At 37.0% G+C, this 24,753-nt stretch overlaps 1 protein-coding gene across 5 annotated transcripts in view; it reads left to right on the top strand.

The window, feature by feature from the left end:
- The window catches only part of LOC132105831 (voltage-dependent calcium channel subunit alpha-2/delta-1-like), an 85,256-nt gene that overhangs the window by 24,608 nt on the left and 35,895 nt on the right, over window positions 1-24,753 (top strand). For all 5 annotated transcript variants that reach the window (XM_059511264.1, XM_059511263.1, XM_059511262.1 and 2 more), the window contains exons 2-6: window positions 2,995-3,076; window positions 3,709-3,825; window positions 19,182-19,241; window positions 21,647-21,682; window positions 21,804-21,933. In XM_059511264.1, coding sequence (XP_059367247.1) covers window positions 2,995-3,076; window positions 3,709-3,825; window positions 19,182-19,241; window positions 21,647-21,682; window positions 21,804-21,933 — 425 coding nt within the window. The remainder of the gene's footprint in view (window positions 1-2,994; window positions 3,077-3,708; window positions 3,826-19,181; window positions 19,242-21,646; window positions 21,683-21,803; window positions 21,934-24,753) is intronic.

The following is a 24,753-nucleotide window of genomic DNA, read 5'->3' as shown; positions in this document are numbered from 1 at the left end:
ACTTAAATGGCAAGAGGCCCGTGGATGACACTGGTAACGAATTGTGGGCGTACTCCACCATAGAAAGCTGTTGGCTCCAGGATGAAGGATTCTTGGCAACCAAACATCGCAACATTCTCTCGAGGTCCTGATTGGCTCGCTCAGACTGATTGAGCGATACGAATTGGGGACCCCTGTCAGAGACCAAGTCCATCGGGAGGCCATGTAACATATATATATATATATATATATATCAGTCTGGCAGGTAAACTAAAAAATTTACTAGCCAATGGTGATTAAACTGCCAAGGTGACCATAGAGGTACTTGGATAACAAGTACCATGACATCATATTCTCTTATTCTGACATTCTAAAATCTAATCTCCAAATCTAATCACCAAACTGGCACCAGGTTCACTTCAAGAATGATAAAATAAAGGGCGTTAATGAGTTTTGCTATAAAAGCAACACAAACTGAAAGAGTAAGGGCAATCTACATTATCTCTTTATATGAAACAGACTTTATTGAGTCCACAAAAAGACTCTTCCAACCTATGGTGAAGTCAATATACAGTATACAGTAAAAATTATGTGAAACAAATATAATCAAGAGAGGTCAAATGAAGTTTCAGTCATCTAACTGCCGTTAGCGAATGAAATGTTGGTGTGGCACTCGGGGTGGCCAGTCAGATAACTCCACTACAACATAAGGTCTTTCTGTCATTCAATCTGCTTTAGATTATATTTATGAACATTTTTTTATTCATGTAAAACTTATATCAAGCATTTAATCATAAGCATATAGATGGTACTTTTTTGGAGATAACAAGATGCACACATTCAGTATGTGAGTGGTGGTCTATATAAAGTTTACCTGCATGTAATATTAAGAGTGTGTGAGTGACACATTTCCAGGCAGTGCTATTGTTTGAAAAATTAATTTGGCATCAATATGCTCATACCAGTTGTTTTGCCTTAAGCTGAGGCCTCTGGTGGTTGGCCCTCATGGCTAAATATACTGCCTTTCCTCACGTGGTTCTTCTTCTCAGATTACGTTGTTTTTTTTGTTTTTTTGAAGAAAATATTCCAACTAAAACAGGCCAAATTCATCACCTTCCAGCAAGAGAAAATTTTCAGCAGCCCTTGTTTTGTGTGTGCGGTTGTGTACATTCAGTGCGCTCTGCAGCCATAGCTTTGAGTCACACTGATAAGATTCATAGTGGTGGTGACAGGATAAGGACCTCGGTACAGATTCACTAACATGACACCCATATCCCACCTTTACACCTCTCTCTCTCCCTCTGCGCCATACTCATTCTGCTTTGCTTTAACAGGCTTCTATAGTGCTATATAGTGCCCTTAGATGGAGGCGCAATTCATGTTGTCTGCTCAACAGTTTTAGTTGTTAACAGTTAACAGATTTATGTTGAGTATTTAAAACAGCAGTTGGCTGGTCAGAATTGCTGGGCTAATCTGAGATTGTGGGCGGGGTTAAAAAAAAGTATAATCATTGATTTTATAATATGAATCCCCCTTCATGTCATAACAAATTAAGAATGACATTCTTTAATGATATTGTTGGTCAGCATAAAATTAAAGTTTTGTTGTTTACTCACCATCATGATGTTCCAAACCATATAGCATGCCACATAAGCCATGTAATTTAAATAAAATGCTACAAAACCAACAAAAAGCACCTTTGATATGGGAAGTTGTGGCCTTATGGTTAGAGAGTTTGATTCTTAACCCAAAGGTTGTGGGTTTGAGTCTCGGGCTGGCAATACCACGACTGAGGTGCCCTTGAGCAAGGCACCGAACCCCCATTTTGCTGTTTTTCATTATGCTAAAAAAATCAGCAGCTACATGGTGCAAAGCCATCCACATATAAATATGCAATTCACTCTCAAAATTGCAATGATTGACATGTCAGTCATTGTGTGTGTATGTCTTAAAGGGGTCCTATTATGCTTTTTCACTTTTTCCAACTTTAGTTAGCCTCTAATGTTGCTGGTTGATCATAAAAAGATCTGCAAAGTTTCAAAGCTCAAATTCCACTTTAAAAGGAGATATTCTATTTAACAGAAATCACTCGTTTGGACTACAACGCATATTTTCTGGGATTTGTGATATCACAAATACAGACGAATGGGACGAGACCTGGTTAAGATGCACTAGAGAAGGCAATGAGTGTTATCACTATGTTGGAGACACGCTAGCTTTCCTGAGGCAGACAAACTTAAAGTGGTTACAATCATCAGGATTTAAATATCGCTCAAATTTATTTGATTTTGAAGTTATATTTACACTGAAGCTTGTAGGTGGTTATGGTAAGCGAAACCAGGCGCCGAGTGGAGCCAATCACAACACACACTGGCCCAGCTAACCGATCACAGCACATTTCGTATTTCAGAAGGCGAGCCTTCATTTGATACAGGAACTATTTGAGCTGTTCATGCCAGACTCAGGAGATAGGTGTTGTAATAATGTAAAATATGTGAAAAATTATGTGTTTTTTGAACAACCTAGTATGAGCCTTTTCAAGTACACCCCTGAAACAAAACAAAGACTTTGTAAAAGAGCATAATAGGACCCCTTTAAGTGAAGGAAATGTAAACTGAAAGAAGATGTGAATTATTGTACTGGATCCATGCATTCAGTCTTAAATTGACAGCAGCCTATAAATACCTGTTGCTGTCTGTGTCATTTATGTTAACAAAAAAGCAAAACACAGTTAAAAAAAAGTATTTATACAATGTTATTATACAGTGAATTTGTACATTTCTATACCTGAATGTGACTATTTTATTTGTAACTTTGTTCTGTTGTATGCAATGCATCTATGTTTGTAATTTGTGCATTTGTTCTTTATTTTATTACTGACTGTTCACTTGTTTGAACTTTATTAGTTATGCTAGAAGTTTTTACTCTGGTATAGAAGTAGTACTTCAAGTGTTCTTTAAGATGATTGAGATCAGTAATTAATAACTAAATCTGATTGGCTCTTTGTGTTTACAGGACCCGGAAATGGGCGATGCAGATGCAGGAGGAGCTAGTGCAGTTGATCGATGATGAGACCAGCATAAAAGAGCTCCAAAATGTAAGACCACACATTGGTTTTATTAAACACGGCAAAATAATTTATGCAGCTATGAATATTTTGTATACTTATATACTTAAATAAAATACAAACGCGAGTCACATTAGCTTGATAATTAGTATATATCCCACCTTTAGTCTTAAGTTCTGGAAGTATGTTGAAATCCGGACTAAATAATGCAGTTTTAGAAGTTTTCCTTAAAAATCTATTTCCCAGTGCAGAAAATGAATGGGACTTCCTAGTGCAGTAGTTTTAAAGTTCTCCTTTCATGGATAAAACAAAGTCGTGACATGAAGGTGAAGCATTTTCATTTTGGGTGAACTGGTACAACTTCAAAAGGAGCAAAACTGCATTAGCATCGGTGTGTCACCCAGTTTCAACAAAACCTTGTGTTGTACGTCACGCAGTTTGCCATTCTGAAAGCGTTTGTGTCCAATCCCAAAGACTATTTACTGGACTAATTTTGCAGGTAAATTTTAATTAATGCTATGCTGTCTTTCATGGTTATAAGAGATACCCCCCCCCCCCCCCCCCTAACACACACACCCCCACTCATAGGTAATGTCTTTTGAGACAATTTCCAGCAAGTAAACCTGAAACCTTAAACCCCTCTCTTTATCTTTTTCTCTCAGATTTTCCTGCAGTTTCGGAACTATTATAACGTGAAGCAAAACGACGCTACACAGCTGGTGGCAAACGCTGCACTTGAAATCGAGAAACTTCTTGCCAATCGTTCTACAGCTCTAAGGGTAATTAATGAACATTATTCCACATTATCATCTCATAATCCAAAACATATAGCACTTTTATTTATCCAGTGCGACTGAATATACATGTGTGAATTATAGCAGATTTTATTTCCTATTTCATCTGTATGCAAAAAAATACCCGGATGATCCACTACATTTGCAAAAAATGAGCAGTGTACAACCAAAACGTGCTACATGGAAACATGTGCACAGTGACATGTAATAAATACTATATCTATTATCAAAAAAATAGTATACAATGTAGTGTGTACTAAGCTAGTTTTCCAAACATACTCATTGTTTAAACCCTTCCAATATTTTATATTGTTAGTAAATTATTAGATCTTGCAGAAAGATCCAGCTTGGTTAGACCTGGATTGATTTAGCTCTGATAAAACCGGCTCCAGAATGTTGGCAGGGCTGCTTGAAGCTGAAAGTTAATTAGTTTGTCGATACAATCTGTCCTTTTGATTTTCTTTCTTGATAAACTGTGTACTGTGTGCCCTAAAAGCTACATTTCAAGAGCATTTTCCCTTAATGTGTGAATAGAAATCATTACATATCATTATGCAGGCTCATTTTCCAAGATAGTGGAGAAATATTGCATGTTGTGTGTGCTTAAGCAGGTTCAGTCAGTGTTATAAATGTTTAAGTCTTGCCCCTAAAGTGCAGGTGATGTACTGTATATGGCAGACTGTGTGGAGCTGCTTTTATTGCTCAGCATTAAACACATCACTGACAGCTCACCTTGATGACTAAATGAAAGTATCGACTTCTCTCTCTCTCTCTCTCTCTCTCTCTCTCTCGTTTTTCTCTGCTGGCTCTCGTCTGTCGTGTTTAATTGGTCTGAATTAAGTGCTCTTGTTTTAATGGATATGGACGCACTGGTGTGCCTCATATGATGGAAATAACTGCTCTTATGTCATTGGATCTGTAAGAGCTGGCTGTGGTGTTAGGACAGCTTGGCTTTTTGCTTCTGTCCATTTGTGTGTGTGTATTTTTGGCAGATTGTCTCTATCTCCGGTCACAATGCCCAAACTGGTTGCTGTTCTCATGTCACTCCATTTAAAGTAGTCTTTATCCAGTGTTTTCCCTCGGCCGTCCACTAGCTCAAACACAGGCTTGCTTGTGTTCTTTGCTCTCTTTATCACATTCAGAACAAAAAAGATTACAGTGACTCATTGGAGTTTCTTGCGCATCCTGCCTATAATTAGAAGATTCACAGGGATATCAGGTTTGTCATCTCTAGTGAATCAAGAGGAAAATGTAATTGATTGCAGCTAATTCAGTTTTGTCCCTAAGCACTGAAGCATACTTGTTTACAGTGTTTACTTTTATGTTAGTGTATATAGACTTTATAGTTTTATAACAAGAACTGCAAAGCTGAATTTTCAGCACAAGGAACATTTAGGGCTAAGAATACTAATTATTTTGATTGTTGAAAACACTTGAGCTGCCTTTTTGTGAAATTCATCCTATTCATCAAATAATTCATTAATTTATTTTATAATATAATAATATAATAAATAAGGAAAAAATGTCGGCACACCATGGCTCCAAAATAATATAAAAAAAATTATAATAATTATTGACAGACACACAGAAATAACATTTTGAGCACACAGACTCTTCTTATAATATATATATATATTTAATTAATATTTTTGTAGAGTATATTGATTTTATAGTTTTATTTACTGTTTTAAAATGCAATTTATTCCTATGACTTTTCAGCTAAAATAAAAATGTAATACTAAGAATACTAAATACTGTACTTATTATTGTGCTGCCATTTAGTAAAACATTGTGATTTATTTATTTATTTATTTTTGTTTATAGTTTATGGAAATAGTGATCAATTGTTTCAGGATTGCTTGATGGAACAGTTTGCTGAACTGTTGCACGCTGATTAATGGCCTTGCATGCTAAAATAAATCAGACATGCATGCAACATAGTTTCTTTTTCTGTCTCTATAGCACTGCTGAAAGCTAATGAGTACAAAATGCAATCAGTTAATTTGCACTTTTAGCATGGAGTCCTAAAGCTCAGGAACATTATTTATTGAGTCGTTCATATTCCAGTAAATAGTTTAACAGGGTTTGAAGCTTCGGCCAAGGACAGATTTAGACATGTTCATCAGATAATCCCACCCTTGGTAATGGTAATAAATGGTAAAAATGGTAATAAAGAATAAATGGTTACTTTGCTTACGCATATACACACACACACATACATACACACACACACACACACACACCAACCCACACTTACACCCACACACACACACCTATACATTTATACACTTTTATTTCAATTCTGGAATTACTAGATTGCTTGTTACTGCACTATTTTGATCTGTATGTCTGTCTGTTTAAAAAAAAGAAAAGAAAAAAAAAAGATAATCCCACCCTTGTCTGGACAGTCAGCACACATGACTTTGTACAATCTTGATTTATTTCTGTTTGTCTGTTTGCACAATACATTTTGCTTTATGTAAAGTAAGTCAGTAAGTTATTGTGGCACCAGCTGTTAGATTAACCTGTATCTACGGTGGGCAGTGCTTGGTTGAATCACATTATCTTTATAATCATCTACCAAGAAACATCTTATCAAATGAAACTTCTTTTTCTCGAGAACTCTTATTCCATAACATGAAGCCAGCTGTCACTATGATGATAAGCATATCTTGCCGATCATGTAGTGCTGTTCACGTTCCTGTTGTTCTTTCCTGAGTGACCCCTCGGGTGCAGGATGGCAACAGATCATGTCTTGTTCTAATCAATATCTGCTGGATGGGTCCTGACTGATCTGGAGGCCAAACGTGACGGTGGACCGCTGTGGTTGGATTAGACTGATTGATTGATTGATTGGGAGCTCAGTTAAGTTGATCAGTGGTAGTCTTTAATTTGGAGCCGTCCATCAGCAGCTGTCTGCGCGGTCGATGGGAGTTAACGGAGGTTGCTTGACGTGCGAGCCTGATGCTGTGTCGTCTAACAGGAAACTGAAGGTGCTGCCTGCTAATGGAGCCTGTTTTATCCTAAACGTCAGTCAAATCATGTAAACAGCAAATATGTCTCACTCATGCCCCCCCACCCCCGACTTTATTCCAATTACAGCAATCCATCTTATAAACATGAACCTTTCCTTGTCAATCTCTGTTTCTTCAAGCTCTCTCTCTCTCTCTCTCTCTCTCTCTCTCTCTCTCTCTCTCTCTCTCCAGCTGTTTTGTGGACACTGCTTTTTTATCCTACTGACCTCCCTATTCACCAATGAATCTCAACTAATTTAAAGAGTATGTTATATTATAGTATACTTAAAAAGAAGCTATCATCAAATGTGTTTAGGACTGCATTTGTTAACCTCAAGCATTCAATCTTGTCTCCCTAAGATATTATAAGATTAAAAAAAACATTTTTCTTAGGTGATGCTTATGAGATAGGACAGATTTGACTTACTTTACCTAACCTGAGAATAAATTTAAAAAAGTTAGAAAGTGTAGGAAATTTAGAACGGTAAAACTATAGTGAGAGAGAGAGAGGGATACAAAAACATTTTATATATGTTTTGTTTTTTTTAGGAAATTTAAGGTTAATCAGTAAATGCAAATTAGCATCCCTGTTTTAAATTCAAATTTGTTTTATTTTGATGATTATTTCTAGACAATTACTAAATAAATGAAAAAAGTGGTTTTAAACTACATTTAGACATGTCTCAAGTTTTGGTTGCAAGATTACAATATTGCAATCTCATTTAAAATATAATCTAAAATACCTAGATAATACACACCTAATAAAATATTTGTTTTGTTCCCTTGAAGTTGAATTTTTTTTTTAAGTACTATCTTTCAATGCCCATTACAATGAAAAAAATAAATGAAATAAATAAAACAGTGGCATAATGTTTTCTTTGAAATCACTTGTCAATTTCATAAATTATTACAAAGAAACTGCAAGTAACACAAAACATCCTCCGGTAATCTTTGTTTCATTTAAACCTTTGAAGTCATTTTTTACAGTGTATAAAAGTGTATAAAAAAATTTAATAAATAAAATTTTAAGAGCCGTCTAGCCTATTTTGTACCCAATTCATGAAAAGTGTCAAATGCAGATGAAACTAAATGCAAAAAAACCTAGTTTACCTCGTACTTACATAACCAAACTGAAATGGAAGCTGCTAGTGACTCATAGCCAGGAACTACACACAGATAAGATAACACACAGGAGAATCAATTTATACTGCTTTTCAGTTGATGTTATTGCTAAGATAAACCCACAAAACTTAACCAAGCATAAAACAAGCACAAGATTTGAGATTAATAATTTTTAGGTTGATCTTTTTTTGATACTTCATACTTTATTACATTAAATGTCCCGTTCTTCGTGATCCCATGTTTTAAACTTTAGTTAGTGTGTAATGTTGTACATCTCCAGCAAGTGCGTTCAGATCAGGATTGCCAGGTTTTCAAAACAAATCCTGCCCACTTGCTTCTCAAAACTAGCCCGATCGCATTTCCAGGAGGGCCGCGTGCGCTCAGCTGGTGTCGAATCACAACACAGGAACCGCTGGCCCAATCAGAACCCGTTACGTATTTCTGAAGGAGGGACCTCATAGAACAAGGAAGTCATCAGCCCATTTTTATGAAAGTGAAAACAGCGGTATACAGATAAGTGAATTGTGTGAAAAATACTGTTTTTTTTACACGCGAAACATGAACACATGTTATATTGCACACTGTAAACACAATCAAAGCTTCAAAAAAAAACACGAAAAACGTGATCTTTAAAATAGTGTATTTCACTCAACACCTCTTTTATGTCAGGAAAGTGTGTATTATATCTTAAAGTTCTATGGGCAGCTTAATGTTTCGGAACAGATCCAGTGTGTTCATGTGTAGCAATTCAAAGTATCTGCTTCTTTTTTAGAAAGAAAGAGTAGCTTACACAGTGATCTGAGAGCCCACCTGCTAAATGCTACATCAGAAGGTAGAAAAAATTAAAAGCAGCACAGAAATAGAGAGAGAGAGAGAGCCACTTTCATCCATCAAAAAGGAAAGAACAGATGGAATGGAAGGGTGTTTGTTTGCTCTCTCTTTGATATGGCAGATAAAACAGCAGCAGCCCGGTCTATGCACAGCTCTATGCGCTGATTCTTAGACAGCTAAATATCATTAGAGCTTCTGGAAACTAGATTGCAGATTCTCATGGGCCTGTACGGTTTTCACCAAATTCCCTCTCCTCTCCACACTCGTTTTTTATCCTATCAGTCTTTCTGTCAATGATGTGCAGTGAAGGGCCATGAAGCTTCAGGAAAACATCAGTAAACAGCACTGGGTTGTTTTGTAGGGTTTCACTCCAGTACAGTTAGCTTGTTAACATATACTTTCTTCTTTTTCTTGTTGTTTAAGTAATAAACTCTTTTTTTTTTACTTTCTATTTCTCTTGATTAAGGGGAAAGGGCAGCTATGGTTAACTGGTCCCATAATGATACAAAGACTATACAATACATACAGAGTACATCACTTTTGAGCTTTGAGACATTCTACTGTATCTGTATACAGTATATGTAATATTTAGGTTTATTTATAATACTTTTTATAATATAAATTTGTTTTTTTATTTGTAAAACTATACAAGACAACAAAAATAAATAACAGTAAAATAATCAACGTCATAAAAGTAATAATAGTATTAATGAAATTATTTTAAATCATTTGTATATATTTTTATATATACATTTCAAAATATAAAATTTTACACAATTATTTTTATTATTAGTTTTAATTATTTTTCTTCATCTATTATGCATTATGCATACGAGATAAAGAAAAAATTATGTTCATAAAGTTAAATTATATAGTTAAGAGATAATTGAAATTATTTATTTATGGATTTTTTTTCTTTATCTTGTATTGCTTTACATTATTTGTACCAGTATTTATAAATTAAAAATAAACAAATTCCTACACCATTAAATGTATAAAAATATATTGTATTGCCTTAAATTATATATATATATATTTGCAAATCATAAAGCATCCAATGTACTCTATTTTTCTATTCCAGCATTGCTTGTACTCTTACTCAATTTCTATGAATGTCTAGACTGACTTATTAGATTGTAGCAAGGAGAAATGCACCTTGGGAAATGTACTGAATTAGTCACTCATTGTTATGAGAAAGAGTGAGGACTTGAAGGACGGAGGAAGGGTATGACATCAGATTACAATACCAATAAGAGTCCAGTGCTTCTCAGAGGACAAACGGCTGTCACAGGTACCATGTGTCAAATATATGACATGTAAATGAAAAAAGGAAAGAGGCCTGGTTTGTCTTGATGTTGTTAGCACACATTGTATTGGAAATATCCTGAGCTATAAAGCATAGTGGTCACTGGCAACTTCACATGTTACAATCATACTGTGCATTATGTTTGGTTGCTACAGTACTTCTAGCTCCATAGAGGCACTGGTAAACTTAGCCATACTGCCTGTCTCCAAACAACAAATGTTATAAGAAACAAATGATAGAAGGCACACACTAACTTCCTGCAAACTCCACCAACCTAATATAAGACGTAATGAAGCACTAGTGTGAGAGCTGGCAGTAGTTAAAGTCTCATCTCAAGCAATGCCTGGCTGTATAATTACAATGCTTTCCACCCACAGTGGGACTGTACCGGAAGATATTTTCACTTCTGTTTAAACACCCTGTACTGGGAAATTTTAATGGGATGTTATGAGCTTACAGTTGATTCACTGATGTTTTTAGTGAGATTGAGAGGAGAGAAGTTGAGAGACATCCTGTTGTTAAGGTTCGGAAATGAGATTAAGCATATAGAGTTATGAAGGGAATAAGGAGATTTTAGCCTAAATAGTTTGGTGTTGGAATAAACGCTAGAATTCTTGTTGGAATCTCTGACTTTACATTTCAGATTTGGCAAATTGTTGAGATCTGTTCTGAATTTGTAGATACAGGTGAGATCTTATTGCTTCTCAGCAACAGTAGTATAATCCATTCAGTTATCCATTTCATGAGCCAATGGTAGAAATGCTCTTTTAAAATCTGGGTTGAACTGTTTCAAAACTAATGTGTTTAAAAAAAAATTATAGTACCCTCACAAACTTAGCATAATATATATATATATATATATATATATATATATATATATATATATATATATATATAGCTATATATATATATATATATATATATATATATATATATATATATATATATATATATATATATATATATATATATATATACAGGGCCGGCTTTGCCGACAGGCGACACACGTGGCCGCCTGGGGCGCCATCCGCTGGACGGGGCGCAAAATTGCAGAATTAAAAAAAAAAAAAAAGTTAATTAAATGTATGTATCGTATTATTAAAGCTGCGCACACGCTGTACACTTTTACTGTGCACTGTCCACACACTGCTTGTATTTGTCCATTTCTTTTACTAGATTTACAATCCTAAAAAACGACTGAGTCACTCTGACAGGCAGCTGTCAAACTCAGCTGCTCAGCAACCGGGAGTGGCACGAAAACATCTGACAGCTGGTTTTAGCGCTTTAAATGATGGGGTAAATGAAAACACGTAATAAAATGAAAACACTATAACTGCTTTTCCTTGAGGTGAGATCTTAATGCTTTTCTATTGTTTTCTACTGTATCCTTCAGGTTGTTGCTTTTAAAGAGTTGTTGTGTGAACATTTAAAAAAAAAAGAATAACTAAATGATAAAAAAATATAGTTAAAAAATAATTATTAAATACATTTTATTGTATTGTTTAATTGTATACTTTTTTTTATTATGATTTTTTTTTTTTAAGTTCTAGCAATGTAGACATTTTCAGGTTTTATGATCCTAGTGGGGACATAATTTTTTATTTTATTTTTATTTTTTGCATTGCTTTGGTTATGTGGTTTTTGTTTTGTTTTGTTTTGTTCATTTTCAGGTTTTATGATCCTAGTGGGGACATCATTTTTTATTTTATTTTTATTTTTTGCATTGCTTTGGTTTTGTGGTTTTTGTTTTGTTTTTTGTTTTTTTTTGTTTTTTTTGTGTGTTCTAACAATGTAGGTTTTTACAGGTTTTGTCATTCCTGTGGTGAAGTTGGGTAAAACAAGAAAATTGATTCGCATATAAATATATACACATATAAAACATATAACTCATCTGTTTACCTGTGCATTTATTGAATGAGCACTGTGCAATGTCCGAACTGATATATACGAACTATATTTTATGTATAATCATTTTCTATTCTTAACTGTTTTAAATTCATTTTAAGTCTTTAAAATGTTTTTTTTTAATAATTTTCAAAGTTATTAAATTCTTTGTTTTTTTGTGATTTTTTTATTTATTTTATTATTATTTTCTTTTCTTTGTGAAGCACTTTGAATTACCATTGTGTATGCCTTATTTTTATTTTATTTTATTTTTATTTATGCCTTATTTTATTATCTGTTTATTGGCCTTGCCAATAAACAGAGCCGTCTGTTTTAAAGCCTCAGGCTGGTCTTCAGTATGTTGAAGTGTAGTGCTTGACACCAGATTCGTCACATTGTGCTTGGAACAGTGACAGGTGGTGGATCCCCAATAAGCATCACACTCTACCAACTTGAGCCAAAATGGCTCCTGTTGCACTCTGGCAAGCCAGTACAGCTTACTCTGCCACAAGCCAATATGGCTCCAGCTCCCATCAGTCTTTGCCAGGCTGAACACGATGAGCATTATAAAATGAGTGGATCATAGTTACTTATTCATAATCTGTGTTTACTCTGTGCTCAGAGGTGTGAAACTCCTTGATTTCCACAAATATATTTTCCAAGTGCTTGTGTGTGTAGGCGAAGAACTTCAGAGGTTCATTCTCTCCATATTGTTGAGTCACATTCGAAGGGTTAACATACTGTATGGATGCTTTCAAGCAACTGTAAGAAAGAAGTCAGCTTCACATTTTTATAAAACTTGTGTTCACTAATTCGTTCTTTAAGTTGACAAATAAACAACATACATTGAAACACAGGTAATAATGGAGTTAATTCTATATTTCTTACTGGTTTTTGATCTATTATTGCACTGAGCACAATTGCCACAATGATTATTACCATTTGGTATAGGGCTAAGTAAGTCGGTATGTATTTATAGGACATGTTTGTGTATATGTGAACTTCAAGTTGATGTCGAAGGTTTTTTTTTTTTTTTGCATAGTGTGCAGGTTTTTTTTTTTTGCTTTTCAGTTTTTGACCTTGTTGGTCTTTGTTTCCTACGCACCTATCTGTTGCGGTCAGGTGTGCTGAGTTCAATGGTTCGTTTATTATAAATGATGAAAACAGATAATAGAAAGCGGTTTAATATTTTAGTGTTCTTTTTACTACTTATTTAATAATGCAGTTAACACAGTGAAAACTGTATATTGCATTTAGCAGCTGTTGAAATAAGAAAACAATAAACGAAAAAGAGACAAAATGAGAAGTCAGATCTTATTAAACTAACTGAACTAAATGACGCACATTAACTACAGCAGGGAGACGTGACGAATCCACCCTGCAGCATTTCACGCCATTTCTTCCATCATCCCTCAACACTGTGGCGGGATTCAAAGGGTAATTGGCTGACTTTTGGAGAGCTTGTCAAGACCCAACAAAATGTGGCTTATTTAATGGTAAATGTCGGGCTGTTACAGAGACACATAAGTCTGGTAGTTTTCTTTTAATTCATGGTGAATAAATGAACTGGATGTTCTGTTTTACTTTTGTTGAATGATGAAATGCCCTCATCAAAGCAGAATCTACATATATATTATTTAATTATCGCTGTAATTAGTCATGTAATTATGCTAGCCAGAGGGCATGTGTAACCCCAGTTTTGTACAATTGTGTAAACATGTGTGTGTGTGCATTAGTCCTTTGTTATATATATATATATATATATATATATATATATATATATATATATCTTCTTGTTTTTTTGCTTAGTATTCCGGGAATTAAAGGGTAGATAGACAGGAGCAGCAGATGTTTGTGTTCTCAGCATGTACAGTGATGCTCTGCACATCAGGTGTTTGTACATGAGAGCTGCTGTACAAGACATAATGCGAGTGTGTGCCGTGCTTAAAAAGTGCTGTTAAAGATTTTATCTCTTGTGCTTCTCTGTGTGCATTAGTATGACAGTCGCCTGGGATTTCCCTTATTATTGTGTTATTAGCCTCATTATGGTTGATACAGGTCTGTCCTTTAACCTTACACTGTGCTTAGGTGAATTACTGTAAATATGAATAATAATCATATAAAAAACTTTCAGTTCCAAAAACTTTGAGAAGAGAGTCTAATTATGTATTGGATCGATAAACGAGGTTTGGAAGATGGATTATATGAACATACTGTATGTCAGAGGGATGTCTTACTGATTTTGGGGTGCAGTACGGGAGAAAAAGTTGCTTAATTGACAGAGAAACATAATTAAATTGTTTTAATAACTGTATGTTCCTCAATAAAAATCATTGTTGATGGAAGAAATTTAACCCTCTGAGATCAGTGAACATGTTGGTGCCTTTAGTTGCATTTTTTCTTGATAACAGTCAAAAGAACTTTAAAAAAAAAAAAAGATTTTGGGTTGCACAGACAACATTCGAAACTGTAAAGGGTCTACTTTACTTTGAATTTGGGGTTAGATTTAGATAAATATATAAATGCATGCATACATTCTGTACATAAATGTTTACTTCAAATTATCCAAAAGAGAGACAACTTATGGATAGCCCAGGAAGGAAATGAATGAATGAAGTTTAGGTTAAACCAGTTAAGCCCAAATTCTATTTTGGGGATTTCCGCTTGGAATTTTCCTACCTAAATTCAAAAGATTGCCATACCTACATACAGAGGTGTACATGAAAAGGTTTGGTATCATTTTACAGGAAACCCTTTGAAATTATATAAAACACTGTTGAAATGGATTAAAATGATTTCATATGTTGTCTGTGTTATTATAAATAAAAAATAAGGCGCTTTTTTTAATATAAACTGAAGTTTGAAATTGTATAACTTCAGACCTATTTTATGTGTTTCCTGCAGATGTAAACTAAAAGAGGAGAAATTTCTTTCTATCATAATCTATGCAAAAGTTATTCTATTCCAACTGAAGGAAGGAATAATACCCTTTTTGTGTACAATTTCCGCCTGCCAAAATTTGTTGTGTCCCAATGCTTATTTGCCATGGAATACATGCAATATCTTTATATCATTTTACAGAAAACACTTTGAAGTTGCATAAAAAGCTGCTTTTTGTGACATATAGTTGTAATAGTAATAGTATTATTATGTTGTTTCACATATGATAAACCACCTCAATACAAGCCACTTTTTTTGTGTGTGTTCTAAACACTGTCTTTGAAAGTGGATAACTCAAAACTGCAAACTAGCAAACTGCTTTAAATTATAAAACATATCTGGTCTATCACAATATAAAATAGAATCCACAATCTCCAGCTTCATATCATTTCATTTATGTCCATTCTGTGTTGGTATAATGATTATGGCATCTGACCTGCATCCCCATCACTGCCTCCTTTTTATTTACTCACATCTCTCTGTTTGTTTGGACGCGCAAATCCGTTCCCCGAAGCTTGTACACGACCTTCGGAGCGTAAACAAACAAATATATGTTCATCCACACAGTACTGTAATAATCCATGTGTATTTACTTTACTTTCACTGAGATGCATCATGTACTGTACTTTTCTGTCAATAAACCGTTTACCATATTGTTAGCGGAGCTTACACGCTTCAAAATAAAGATTCAAATATATAAAAGTAACTAACACGCGTTTAGCCTCACCAGATGCGCGTTCTGTCCTCTCCACGGCGGCGGTGGTCATCCATAACTTGTAGTATGATTATTATACATTGATAATCACCATGACGCGTCTTCTCAAACTTTTCCGCGTGTTATCTGTGTTTACAAACAGGGTCCCCAGGGTGCACCGCTGCCCCGGCGGAGCTGGAAATGGTCACTCACTGCGCAAGAGCGCGTGTGATCTCTATATGCGCTCCTGGACAAAACGCTTTATATCTCACCGATGTAAGCATGCAGAAACGTAAAAATGGAGTTGTTTGAAAGAAGAGATTCTAATCTAAAAGATTATATCGAGTATATAGGTATATGTTGCTGTTTGCGGCTGACTGAAGCGGTGCTACGAGGATAAATAACAATTTGCACTGAGGTGAAAAATTTTACATCGCGATTCTCTTGAAGATCATTCGATCTGTGATTGTCACACAATAAAATGATCTACATCGTCAGATTCCTGAGAATGAGAGCTGTCTTGTGATATATGACTTGACTGTTTTGTGAAAAATATTTTAAATACACATTCTTATGAAAAATTATTCGCAATCGTTTGACGGAAATTTGTCTGTGGGAAAAATATATTTGTTAGCTTAATTTTAGCTTTAAATTTAAGGTGTCCTTGTTACAGTGTAATTATACATTCATGTACTGAGTAATATTAATTAGCTACATGCACTTACAATATGATTAGGGTTAGGATTAGGGTTTAGTCGGGGAAGTCGTGTTCTTACACTCCGGGTGTGTGTTCACAGTGTGTGTGTGTGTTCACTGCTCTGTGTGTGTGCACTTCGGATGGGTTAAATGCAGAGCACAAATTCTGAGTATGGGTCACCATACTTGGCCGAATGTCACTTCACTTCACTTCACTAGTTTAGGGTTACTCGCATGTAATAATTCCTTCAACTCTGGGCTCTTGGCTATACAGTCTCTCTCCTTTGGATCATTTGAATTTTTATTTTAAACCTAACTTAAAACCCCTTTGACCCTCATGGTGGGTCCTTACAGCTCTATAGTATCACCTTTCTCACGTGGAAGAGGGGCCCGCGCACAAAAACATTGTTCCAGACCCTGTGAATTTTAGTGATGACCCTGATCAGTCTGAGATAAGACATGTTTCTCTGAAGATCAAGGCTCTTGCCATGCAGATTGTGACATCGTTCTTGGATTGTGTGACAGTAAGGGTCAGCACCAAGAAAAACACACACCCCAGTCCTAATGCGACTGAGAGAGACCGCGCCACTGGGGTTATGGCAACAGATCATCAGAGTGCATAGACCCTGGGGTCAGTGTTATTATGGGATGTCTGAAGTGGATGGAGAGGTTTCATCATCTAGCCATGCGTTACAATTATTTGTTCATTTCCCCTGGAGGACTGAGTGATTAAAAATACTGTCTTAATATAATGGGGAGACTCCAGTGAACCTTTTGTGGGATTACCATCACAAAACTCTGAAATTCCACTATGTCCCTACAGCATAAAAAAGCCTTCAATGCCATTTCACCATAATGCAAGATGTGCGTATATTGGCTTTATTTAGCTTTAGTGGTGTCTATGCTCTTTTGATGTAATTTATTCTGGCAGCGGTGATATCAAGATGATGTTTTAAATGTTTTATTGCTGCCTTCAATTCATGTCAGAAAGATCTTACAAAGGTCACATGAATAGCACAACAATGGCAAATTGTAATTAGCAAAGAAAAACAACTAAATGTATCATAGTTTCCACAAAGTACTGAATAAATGTATGCTTCATGCAATAAATATAATGTAAGTGCACCACAAAAAAAATGTTTGCAACCTGAATTAATCTTGACTTATAAAAAAAGTCATATTTTCTGATCATTCTGATCAACTTGGTCTTCTCTCTCTCTATTATATAATTTCCTGTTTTCCTATGTTTGCTTGTTGTTGTTGTTTTTTTTTTCGGTAAAACTTTAGTAAAGGGAACAATTCTCACTATTAAGTTGCTTATTAGCATGCCTATTATTAACATATCGGCTGTTCATTAGTATTATAAAGCACATATTCTGGATGATCTACATCCCTAATCCTACCCAATACATAAAATGAACAACTACCTTACTAACTATTAATAAGCAGCAAATTAGGAGTTTATTGAGGCAAAGTCATATGCTTTGTTAATAGCAAAAATTGGACCTTAAAATAAAGTGTGACCATATGTCCTGTTTTACATTTAAGTTTGTTAGTTGCACCATGATTTCTGCACTAAACCCTTAAACACCATTAAGTTTCAGCCTTTATTTAAAACTTTCAAAAAATGAGAAACCAACTGTTTATCTGATCAACGTTTCTCTACCTATATATATATCTGTAGCGTTGAGCATCAAATGAGAATTTCTTAATTTGCTTTTAGTCCCCTGGTTATCAAGATTCATTTGACTTCCTAATCTTCAATCTGATTTCAAAGCCAATAAAAAATAAAAGGAAAGAAGATACATAAAGAAAAAGGCTCCGGGACAAGTTACAGGAATGGGATGTGAAAGTTCCCAAGGGAAATTAGGCGTACAGTAAGTTTCTAGTACAGACCAGATTAAAAAATGATGCCATTATACTGTTATTAACCTAATCAGTTGAGGAGACCTGGACCGGACCTGAAGTGCAGTCTAAATTTAGTCTACCGTCACTGTGGGGTTTTCTCATAGGCAGAGAATCTGGAGTAAAGGCTGAATGCAGGTCAGTCTGAGAAAAATGTGTCTCCTCAACCGTTTGATATGAGGTTTAAAGCTAAGCTTCATTTTCCTTCATTAATAAATGATAAATAAATTAGCCAATTGTATTGGAACTCTGTCATGTTAATGCATTTAGTTGGTGTTATAAAGTGTCTGGATGGTTCTGAGGGTCTTTTATTAAATTTGAGAAAATCAATTAAGTTCAACTTTCTTACATAGATGATCACATATTGTTAGAACTAATGCTTTTGTGTTATTTTCTGGTTTAAGATGGTGATTGATGTACATTACACTATACTCTGTACCAAAAGTTTGCGGGGTCAGCAAGATTGTTCATTGTTTTTATATGCTCAATAAGGCATATAAAGACAGTACAGTAAAAAAAGTAATACTGTGGAATATTATTTAAAATTTTCGCCGTTTAATTTTTTTTTTCTGTGGTGCAAAGCATCATTACTCCAGTCTTCAATATCACTTGATCCTTCAGAAATCGTAATATGCTGATTAAATTATCAGAAAACAGTTCTGATTCTTAATATATGTATATATATATATATATTTGTGTGTGTGTGTGTGTGTGTGTGTGTGTGTGTGTGTGTGTATAAACCAAGGATTTTATGATAAATAGAAAGCTAAAAAAACACATTTTCAAATAGTTTTCTTATAATATTATAAATGTCTTTACTGGCACTTTTGATCAATTTAATGTATCCTAAATTAATTTTTAGATTTCTAAAACTAATAAAAAAATAATAATAAAAAAATGAAAATCAATGCATTCTTTAACACTTTCATCTTGTTCCTTGATTTTGTAGGCACTGGCGACGGCTGCGGAAAACTTGCAGAAGGAGCACCAGTGGAAGGATGATCTTGACGTAATGTTACACACATTCACATACACACACACACACACACACACACACACACACACACACACACACACACACACACACACACACACACACACACACACACACACACACACACACACACACACTGTATATTCTATGGCCCTACACCAACCCTACCCCTAAACCTAACCCTCACAGGAAACTTTGTGCATTTTTACTTTCTCAAAAAAACTCTTTCTGTATGATTTATAAGCGTTTTGAAAAATGGGGACATGGGTTATGTCCTCATAAGTCACCCTCTCCTTGTAATACCCGTGTCATACCCATGTCGTTATACAGAGTTGTGTCCTGATATGTCACAAAAACAAGAGCACACACACGTCTGGTTAACTATCCTTGTAGAGACTCTCCATAAGCATAATGGTAACTGTATAAACTGTATTTTCTATCGCCCTACACCATCCCTACACCTAAACCTACCCTTCACAGAAAACTTTCTGCATTTTTATAATCTCAATTATTTTTTCAATTTAATATATTTAATTATTCTGTATGATTTATAAGCTTTTGTACCCATGGGGAGCTCAATTTAGGTCCCCACAGTGACACAAGTCCCCATGAGTTGGTGTGTATTTGGGTTTAAGTCCCAACCAGTATAGAAAAACATGTATACACACACACACACACACACACACACACACACACACACACACACACACACACACACACACACACACACAGGTACAAGAAATAAGGCTGTGAAACTTTTTTCAGTCGTTTACTGGATCAGAAGAGATACCGGACACATTTGCACACGTCATCCACTTATTTAGATGGTGAGATAATCAATTGGGTTTTAAAATGTTGGTATCTTGGTCTCAGACCTTGCATCTGTGGTATCTGGTATTGATGCATTTCAGGTTCCCATGGACTGAAATATCAATTCTAATTTGCAGAGAAATGTCTGGTTGTCTGGTTATAGATTTGTCAGTCAAGTATTGTCTGAATGAGTCATCAAAATTTGTAGCGCAGCAATGTTTAATTTCTGAATCAGACTAGAAAGGATATTTGCTATTTAAAATGCTTTTAAAAAACTTTAACTCAAAAAGTTTTAAAACATGTTTATTCAGTGGTTTTAATCTGAATATTAGAGAGAGATATAGAGATTCAGATGATCACAACTAGAGGTGGTTTGCCACAGTAATATATGTGATGGTGAGCATAGATATACCTCATTTAATGTTCACTTAAATTCTTTTTTTTTTGTAAATCTCAAAATGAATATAATTCTTTTTAATATTCTGTATATTATAATGTTGTGATCATTGTTATTGAATACATTTCTAGTAATTGCAATTAAGCTGAAATAATTGAAAATATAATTTAGAAGAATATTGAATAAAAATGATATTTTAGTTGAAATAATACATTTCAAAAAGTAAAACTATATATAAAAAAGCTAAATAGAATAATAATAATGAAAATGACAAAAGTACATAACAAAAAAATTGATAAAGCAAACTTAATCTGAAATGAAAACTGAAAATCTAAAAACATAAAAAGCTAATTTGAAATATTAATAAATATTAAAGTAGTATATAGATTATTCTAAGTAGCATTTAAAACAAATTATGTTAGCATTTTATTTATTTACACAAAATAGCATTGAATATTTTTAAATGCCATAATATGAAAATCGTTATCGGACGATTCTAATTTAAATGGTACTTCCATGATACCTGTTAAAAAATTAGTTATAGTGTTTTTCATAGTTAAGATGTTATACTCATAGTGTGTACTGTAAATCAAACAAATGTGTGTGCGCCTTTGTGTTCAAAGGTCTGTCCTGCTTGGAGCTGTCACAGCAGGTGCTTCTCTTCAAGCCTTTGTTATGAACACAATTGTTGTGACAGACAGAGATGTTTTCTTTTTAGTTATTGATGGGATGCAGGTAGAATCGTATTAAAGACACAATCTGCAAGTTCAAGAGTTTGATCCCATGCAGGGCTGACCTATATGTGCATGTCTCAGCGATTAGTAGTCCATAACCTAAAAAGAGTGTCTGCCACATGATTAGCAAGCAAGTAGGAAACGTGGCAGCAGCCGGTGATGATCCACTCCTATGTCTCCAAGGCAACTGTATGTCGGAAAGTGAGCTTGCTTGTTAACGCCCCACTATTGCTAGTCCTGACAGCGCCCTCACACTGCGAGGAGAACAACCCTGGGAGGAGACACACACACACACCTAAAGCATGCACCACTTCTGGGAAAAAGAGAGTGCAAAAATTTAACAACTTCCTTGTGTGAATGCACAACGATTAGGTACAAACCACACATAGAGAGCTAAATAAAAACACTTGGAAATACACAATCACTATCAGATTCATTCACTGTTCACACTAAAGTCTTGTTCACTCTTTGTCAAACAGGTTAATGATACCATCTACTACAATGCCAAGGACAAGGTAAGGTTTCTTTTTAAAAATGCATGCTTGGATATGAACTAAACAACAAAGAAATGAAAATTAACCAGGTGTTTTTTGTTGTTGTTGTTTGAGAGGTTTATGGTTATTTTTATGTTCCTAGTTTGACATCAATGACACTGAAACGCGCCAGAACCGCCTCAAGCTAGAATTCAAAGAGGATCCTGATTTCAGACGTCCTGTTTCATACAACACAACAGCAGTGCACATTCCCACTGATATCTACGAGGGCTGTGAGTACACACACACACACACACACACACGCATCTTTGCATGTGTTCTTTTTTTACGACTTTACATGGAAGCTAAAATACCAGTTTATAAAATCAATCTTTCAGTCACAGCTCGGCTTTATTGCTGGGTGTCAGGTGTGGACAGCCAGAGGCTTGTGGTAAAACGTACTCGGTTACTAAACGTAACCTCGGTTCTCTCTAGAAGAGCGAACGAGTACTGCGTCTTAGCTAAGACGCTACGGGAAAAGTCTCTTTTCCCGAAATACTGAAGCAAAAAATTATCCTTAATTTTGTATTTTTGTAAAGCGCATTTGCAGCAGTACACAGCCATAGGCGAGACGGCTCGTTCGCTCATTGGCTTGTTCTGCGGCAACTGCACAGCCTATCGAGCGCGGGCTGATGCAACATCAGACCAATAAGGGCGCTTCGCGCCCTTCTTGCCACTTCCCGCCGAAACGGGTGTGGCCCAACCTATAAAAGGAGCTCGAAAAGGCTGACTCACCTGATTTATTTCATCGCCGAAGCGAACCAGAGTGAATCGTGCGCACGGCAGAGAACGCAGTACTCGTTCGCTCTTCTAGAGAGAACCGAGGTTACGTTTAGTAACCGAGTACGTTCTCTTACGAGAGCTCTCTCGTACTGCGTCTTAGCTAAGATGCTACGGGAACCCAATGTAAAACGCCGTGCGCGCAGGGATCACACACCAATAAACCTGAAGCAACGCCCAGGATTTACAGTGCACAGTCACCTGAGGGACTCACAGAGAGTCCAGGACAGAAAAGGGAAAAAGCCCTCCGTCCCATATCTAGCAGCATCCGTAGATGCGGCAATATGACGTCACACAGCCGAGGCAAGGCCTGACCAATGTGGCAATGCGGGTCTTACGCAATACTGCCCATATAACAGTCGGCAGCGCATAGCGCTCGTGAACTCAGAATTCCCCTCAGGGCCCTGATTCGCCTATACCGACAGCAGCCTTGCTTGCAAGGCGGGAACCTCCAGGTTATAGAACCTGATAAATGTAGACGGCGAGGCCCAACCTGCCGCCATACATACATCCTGCAAGGAGATCCCAGTAGACCACGCCCACGACGAGGCGATGCCTCTTGTGGAGTGTGCTCTGACGCCCAACGGGCACTGAAGGCCCCTGGAAGCGTAAGCTAACGCTATGGCGTCAACTATCCATCTGGATAGAGTCTGTCTCGAAACAGCCATTCCCTTGGAACGCCCACCGAACGAGACAAATAGCTGCTCCGTCTGCCGAAAGGCAGCAGAGCGAGACACATAAGCTCTTAAAACCCTGACAGGGCAAAGAAGACTCGAGTCTCCATCCTCCCCTGACACCGGCAGGGCAGACAGGGCAATAACCTGAGCCCGAAACGGTGTGTTGAGGGATTTCGGCACATAACCGTGCCTAGGTTTGAGTATGACTCTTGAGTCATTGGGCCCAAACTCCAAGCACGACTGGCTCACCGAGAGCGCGTGCAAATCACCCACACACTTCACAGAAGCGAGAGCCAACAAGAATACTGTCTTGAACGACAGATGCTGAAGGCTAATCGATTGGATAGGCTTGAAAGGGGGACCTTTCAAGGCCTCCAAAACCGCCGCGAGGTCCCACATAGGGACTGACGGAGGTCTGGGAGGATTCAGCCTCCTAGCTCCTCTGAGGAACCGGATGACTAAATCATTCCTTCCTATTGACTGACCGGACGCCGTTTCAGAAAACGCCGCGATGGCAGCCACATAAACTTTGAGCGTGGATGGGGCTCTGCCCTTATCCAACAGCTCCTGAAGGAAGGAGAGGACCTCCGTCACCTCACAACTAAGGGGTGAATAACCTCGAGCTGTGCACCAGCTGGAGAACACCGACCACTTCGAGGCATACAGACGTCGTGTCGACGGAGCTCTAGCCTGAGTGATGGTATTTAGCACTCTCACTGCGAGATCAGCGGGTAACCATTGAGTGCCCATACATAGAGGGACCACAACTCCGGTTGAGGGTGCCAAATCGAGCCCCTGGCCTGCGAGAGGAGGTCTCTCCTCACTGGTACCGGCCACGGGGCGACATCTGCTAACTGCATCAAATCTGGGAACCATGGTTGGTTCTTCCAAAGAGGTGCTACAAGCAGTATTGAACATCTCGTTTCTCTCACCCGTTCTATCACCTCTGGAAGGAGGGAGACGGGAGGGAACGCATAAAGCGGGCAGCACGGCCATCTCCGTGACAGCGCGCTTTCGTTCTTGGAAAAGAACGCGGGGCAGTGAGCGTCTTCGTGGGACGCAAAGAGGTCCACCTCCGCCATGCCAAATCTCTGCCACAACAGCCGGACTGTTTGCGGGTGTAGAGACCATTCGCCCGTAGGAACATTGCCTCTGGACAGCCTGTCTGGACCCAGATTCTGCAGTCCAGGCACATGCACTGCTCTCAGCGAGCACACGTTGCGCTGAGCCCAAATCAGGAGGCGTTCCGTCAGCCTGCACAGGTTTCTGGACCCGAGACCGACCTGGTGATTTATGTAGGACACCACGGACATGTTGTCCGAACGGACTATGACGTGGTGATCCTTGATATGGGGACAAATGCGCGTCAGCGCGTTCTCCACTGCCAGCATTTCCAGGCAGTTGATATGATGGAGCTTTTCCCATTCTGACCATAGGCCAAAGGACGGTCTGCCTTCGAGCAGCGCTCCCCATCCCGAAGTGGAGGCGTCCGTCGACACCATTTTCACACTCGGGGAAGTCCCCAGGCTTACACCTGATCGGTACCAGCCGTTCGCTGTCCAAGGTGCTAGAGCCGCAACACAGCTCTGATCGACC

This window comes from Carassius carassius, chromosome 26 (genome assembly GCF_963082965.1).
Source record: "Carassius carassius chromosome 26, fCarCar2.1, whole genome shotgun sequence".
Classification (NCBI taxonomy): domain Eukaryota; kingdom Metazoa; phylum Chordata; class Actinopteri; order Cypriniformes; family Cyprinidae; genus Carassius; species Carassius carassius.
This window is presented reverse-complemented; position numbering and strand designations above follow the sequence as displayed.